Source organism: Endocarpon pusillum, assembly GCF_000464535.1.
Source record: "Endocarpon pusillum Z07020 unplaced genomic scaffold C716229, whole genome shotgun sequence".
Taxonomy (NCBI): domain Eukaryota; kingdom Fungi; phylum Ascomycota; class Eurotiomycetes; order Verrucariales; family Verrucariaceae; genus Endocarpon; species Endocarpon pusillum.
In genome coordinates, this window is record NW_006913567.1 from 437,131 (window position 1) to 443,130 (window position 6,000).

Consider the following 6,000-nt stretch of genomic DNA (forward strand, 5'->3'; position numbering starts at 1 on the left):
TAACTTAGGGTTAGCGCATACTTTGCTGTGCTCGATGAGCAGCACGGCTCGCAGACGACAGTTTCGAGAACAAACGTCCCGCCGGCAGTCAGGCATTGCATCAATGTCAATGCAAGCCCTTGATCATTTTTCTCTGTTGCCTTGAATGTCCGCAGCCACAGCAGTCCCAGTCATTTGTTGTGGTCACCACCACGTCCTCCAGCCCGCGTTCGCCAGCTGCCCTCACTCCACTCCTCATCTTCCTCCGCTTCCTCCCTATCCACCCGGCCTGAGAGCATTCAACCCGCGCACTCAATTCTTCGTCACCATCACTCTTCTCATCACATATCTACATTTCAAACAAGCGCGGAAGGGAAGTCCCGGCTATTTCCGACCTGCCAGCGACGTTGGTGCCCATTATTCAGCATAGCCTCTCTGCGGCTTATCTGGGTGCCACTCCACCAATATTGGTCCTGAAACAATCTGAAACTATCCGGCAGAGCTTAGATGGCCCTTGCGCCACAGATATAGACAAGGTACACTTTTACCCGCCTGGTCAGCACGTTGTTCCATCCGCCATATCCTCGGTTCTCGACTAGAGGTTGATTGCACAAGCCTGCGACTATCATTGCTGCTCCGCCTCTCCATCCAACCATCCACCGACATTTGCTGCAAGTTACCTACCTCGTCTACTATTCTAGGAAACGGGTCTGCAAGATGGATTATGACATACCCAGGGGGAGATCGCCGTCGCAAGGTCATTCCAATCACATAAGTCCGCAGCCTTCTCCACACCGATACCACAATGCGACCTCTAAGCTTGGGCTAGACCCGGCCGTCAACAATTCAACCTTCACCACTGGAAGATTCGCACAAGCCGGCACCAACTCCTCACTCCAGTACACTTCACCTTATCCAGAATCCTCGGCGCAATCCCAAACCCTCCCTCAGACCACTGGCGCAGATAGCACCCTGTACGAGAACAATCATCTCAATCAGGGCGTTTTCCAACACAATCAGCCGCTCGGACTCCAAGACAGCCAGGCGTTTAGTAATCCGTTCCTCCTGAACTGCAAAGAATTCATGTTTGCAAACGGGGGTAACAACATGCAGGGAGATTTTAGCCACACCAATTTTGCCCTTGACCCCACCTACGATCCAAACCAACCGAACATCAATCCTGCGAACCTCAGCAAGATGCCCTCATCACATGCCTCAACACCCCCGAATCTGCTATCGCCAGAGAATCTTCCTTCGCCCGGTCAGCCGGGATCACCTGCGTCAACACAGGGCCAGTTCTACACCCCTCAGCATTCTCGACATCAATCATTAGATCCTGCAAGTGCAGCGTATCCTCATGGCACAGGGCCAGCGGAATGGCAAGGAATGTCCTTTCAACAGCACCGCGAGCACAGGAGAGCCCCTTCGGACCATTCAGAACTGTCTTCCAATGCCCCGTCGCCATTTCTGCCTCAGGCGGAAGTTGGGGAGTCGATTGAGAACAACCACTCTCCCATGATGGGTGCACAGCACGATGCGATGAACGCCTTCGGAATTGAGGACTTCAGCATCAATGATCAGCAGCAAGCTCAGGTCAGCCCTGGTCACAGTCCTTACATGTCACCTCGGCTGGTCCCACAGCACAGTCATGGTTTGGGCATGGGATCAGACTTCGTGCAGCAGCAGGGAATGCCAAATCACATGGTGGGCCCTGGGCCAGAGATCTACACCACACAGCCAGACGAGTCCTTCGGAGGTATGTCTCAAATGCATGCTCGACACGCCTCTGTCGTGTCAGATATGGGCCAAGCAGATCAATTTCCGGCACCAACCATCAATATTGAACCGGCAGCTCCTGTTTCGCGCCAGGCAAGTTTTGAGCCGGAAACAAACCAGCTAGGCGACAATCTCAGTCCACCGACCAGTATGTGACAGCATGCATTTTATCTGATCTTTGCTAATCCATCCTCTAGGAGCCCGTGGCCGCAGCAAATCTGATCCTCACGTGGGAAGATCGAGTTCGAGGCCCGCATCAAGATCTACCTCTCCTGCCGCCCGGCCACACTCGCCCTCACTCAGCACTCTTTCAGACAATGCTTCTGTGCGTTCACTTTCCCCAGGTTTGGGGCCAGCATCTCGAGAGTCTTCTCCGGGTCCGGTCTCAGGCCGTATCGAGAAAAACCGTCGCCAGTCAACGTCTTCCATACCCACTCGCGATTACATCCTTGATCTGGCTGACCCAAGCCGACCGAATGCCTCTCCCGCCGCCTCTTCCACTCGCGTCCAAAAACATCCTGCGACATTCCAATGCACTCTTTGCCCCAAACGATTTACTCGAGCTTACAATCTCCGATCGCACCTCCGTACCCACACCGATGAGCGCCCATTTGTGTGTACAGTGTGTGGCAAAGCCTTTGCTCGGCAGCACGACAGAAAACGGCACGAGGGATTGCATTCTGGCGAGAAGAAATTTGTCTGCAAAGGTGGTCTAGGTTCTGGAGAGCATTGGGGCTGTGGCCGTAAATTCGCTCGAGCGGACGCTCTGGGCCGGCATTTCCGATCGGAGGCGGGTAGGATGTGCATCAAGCCATTGCTTGAGGAAGAAGCCGCAGAAAGAGCTCGAAACAGAATGTTGGAACAGCAAGCACATTTTGCAGCAGGTTCTCTTCAGCCTGTGCAACAGCCGATGATGATGAACGTGGACGCCTCAGGCGGCGGTGGCTTCGCTTTACCTGCTGCCCTCCTGGCTCAATATCCGGCCCTAAGCAACATCGATTGGGCCGCCCTTCCACAAGGTGACGATACCGGCGACCTCAGCGATGTCGGCATGGGCAGGAACAGCTTTGATGCCGGCAGCGGGGGGGATTTTGGATACGATGACAGCGACATCAATGAAAGTTATGTGGCGAACAACGGGTTGGCCTATCCTGCTGGTAGTAGTGGTGGTGGTGGTGGTCATGGTGGCTGGTGAGGACACATGCCCCTGCCAAGCACGCTAACGCTTCTTTCAACCTCATTCCTTTTTGGCACTTTGATTCATGTCTTGATCTGTTTTGGGCAGCGTTTGAGCAAAGATACCAGGTTAATGGCTAAACGTTTGGGCCTCTTTGGGCCTGTTGGGCGTGCTACTACGACATAAATCATAGATCTCGGAGTTCTGATGAGTTGCTGTTGAACATACTTTGCATAGCAGGTTACCACCTGAATATAGGGCCCTTTGGCCTTCCCTGCTTTCTGTTTGGCTCCAAGTTTCGACTGCCTGCTGCCACTGCTCATCTTTTGTCATTGTAGGCTACACTTTTTCTAGGGCTCAACAAAGCGTTCATGGTGGAAGACGGGCAGTATCGGGGCCTCTGAATGAGCGGTTGAATCAATACTTACAAGCTCTCTTCTCACGAAGTTTGAGATCCGTTCCGTTCAACAAAAGATAACCTCTGTGCCTATGTTCTGTTATACAGGAAAGAGAAAGGCTGCAATACCATCACACCAAGTATGTTTCGGGTCGGAGATGTTGAGAACCATAGTCGGGATGGCAAAGAGGTGAAAATACGTGATTGTCTCTCTCCATCGATACAGTATTCGTCTCCATAATGCAGCCTGCAGTGTTCACGATCTTCTCCGATCGCCCTACTGATGATGTCGTCGCCACTAACCATGCCCTAATCACGATACCCTGACCACGATGCCCTGACCACGATGCCCTAGGAATTCACTGTCATTCTGAGCTCTTCTCACATTACTGAATGGACGACCGTGAGCTTCCACTCCCACAACTTCGATTCCCATCACAATATTCATTTTTCCCCGTCAGCCTCCCTTCCGTCTAGGACATCATCTCATCTCCTTCTATCACCTAGCCATCGCAGGAAATTTCCTTCTACCTCTCAAGATGGCTGCAGACTGTCCTCCTTGCTACGAGGTAAGCATTTCTTCCCATAAAGGCGACTACGACAATCTACCTACATCTGAATCATTGGGCACCCCGATATGCTTTGTATAGATGCTTACTCTCTCTTAGGAGGGTGATGAAGAGTGGACCACTGATGAGGGATCACAGTCAGACCAAGCACTGTCAACAGTGCCTACAGTACCAAGCGGTGCTCCTGCTAGCCCCTTCAGAGCCCTTAGCGGTGTGAACAATGTGGACTTTCTCCAGTGTTCTCCTACCTACAAGAAAGGCCCACGCCAAGACCCTGATACCACATCTGCCTACGCTGGAGCAGGACAGAAAGAAAGTGTTTACTCAACCTCCGCTCAGCGTCCCGCCATTTCAGCCTTTGCAGCCACTTCTACACCGCGTCCTACTTCCGCAGCACCCACCACTACTGCGTCAAACTTGCCAAAATTTGACTTATCCTTCGGTGCTTTAGCAATCACAAAGTCATTGAGCAACAGGATGGCACCCTTCAGCAAACGAGCATACCGTCAGGCTCATCAGACGATCGAGTTCTTCGAGCAGCAGCCAACATCGACTCAAGCGCCATCTGATGCAAGACCTACTCCTACCATGACTTCGGCTGGTAACAACCATCATCGGGCTACCGTGCCGGGCACAATCCAAAAATGTCCTGGTCCGGAGAAATGTGCAGACTGTAAAGCCGGTCGGTCAGCGCCTACCCCAGTCGGTGGCTCAAGTGCTTTGCCTGGTAAGCCAGAACATTCTCCTCTTGACTTGCTCCATTGCCCAGAATCTACGTATGTAGTATCTGCTGACCGACTAGTAGCAGGTGCTCCTCCCTCTGTGTCAAAGGCTGGAGAGATGAGCCAGCAGAACACAACTATTCACCTCTCAGACATACACTACGGCATCACACATGCAACAAGAGCTTCTGATCAGGCGGCCATCAAATTTGAGACGATCAACCCGCAACCTCGACGCTCGACCTTGTCTTGGGGAGAAATGTTCTGCTGTCTCACAGATCGACTCCAACGAGAGGCTGCACACGACACAATTTTACACCTTGTTCAAAAGATCGAGCTGGACAAAATCGAGAAAGGCTGCATTGCAGATTACCTTCCATTCTTGGCCGATCGTCAAATCATCCAAATGATCGACAAAGCAAAGCTTAGCTCCGAATGGCTCTCCAAACCTGATGAAGTAGAGGCAGCGCGCAGGTCGCAAGCATCCTCGACGCGTGCAGAGGCTACGCCGGCTCCAGATGGTCTGAAGTCATCCGACCCAGCAAGCAACCCAGCAAGCAAGACAGCAAGCGCACATGACAAGGACATTAGCCAAGAGATCGATGGCCTCCATCTGGAGGAGGAGCAGAATAACTTGAAGAGACTGAAGAAATGGGGAGATGCACTTATCCGTGAGAACCGTAAGATGAGAAATAAATGGATCTCGGAGACGGAAGCACAATTGGACCGTGAACAGCACGAGGGAGCTACCAACTCCAAGTCTTCCCTGTACCTAAAGACACTCCTCGAAGCCGTCAAAGCGGGAGACGAAGAATCGCCCACCGGAACCCTGCTTCAAGATGATGTCTCTATCGCCATGGACCTCGCCGTCAAGACAGCCATACCTTCTGATCCAACCATTCCCTACTCCCAGAAGTACAACGAGCTCCTCGCCAGCCCGGGATTCCAACCCATCGCCAAATCCACGCTGATCCTACCAGAGACTCGGGCGGGCGGGAGACGACCTGCCAAAGCACGCGTGGACCTTATCATCGCCTCCGGTCTGGCACGAGACGGAACGCAAATGGCTCTGGCACGAGGAGACGGAGAAGGCCGCCGCCACCACCACCGCTCTAACCAAGAACCAAAAGCGCGCCAAGGCACGCAAAGAGGCGCGCAAGGCCAAGCGAGACGAGAGCGAAGCCGGGGCGGTCGCCGTTGCCTCGAACCCGGCTATCACCGACAACAACAACTTCGCCCTCGACCTCTCCGCACCCTTGCCCTCGACCGCTTACCCGCCTCCTCCCGCTCCACCTCACAGCCACGCCACCGTCATCCTCTGGGCGCTCTCGCTCTCGGCGTCGCAACTCGCCTCCCTGACGGGCAAAGACCGGCTCCTCG

General features: G+C 53.4%; 2 protein-coding genes across 2 annotated transcripts; both read left to right on the forward strand.

Moving 5' to 3' along the window:
- Positions 1 to 696: 696 nt before the first annotated feature.
- Positions 697 to 2,950, forward strand: EPUS_01490 (uncharacterized protein; the record flags this gene model as incomplete). The annotated part of the gene is made up of 2 exons (XM_007788432.1): positions 697 to 1,903; positions 1,953 to 2,950. 2 exons carry the CDS (start codon positions 697 to 699, stop codon positions 2,948 to 2,950), a joined length of 2,205 nt encoding a protein of 734 aa, XP_007786622.1.
- Positions 2,951 to 3,868: 918 nt separating this feature from the next.
- EPUS_01491 (uncharacterized protein) lies at positions 3,869 to 5,979 on the forward strand (the record flags this gene model as incomplete). Its single annotated transcript, XM_007788433.1, has 4 exons — positions 3,869 to 3,898; positions 3,998 to 4,625; positions 4,704 to 5,535; positions 5,751 to 5,979. 4 exons carry the CDS (start codon positions 3,869 to 3,871, stop codon positions 5,977 to 5,979), a joined length of 1,719 nt encoding a protein of 572 aa, XP_007786623.1.
- Positions 5,980 to 6,000: the final 21 nt, after the last annotated feature.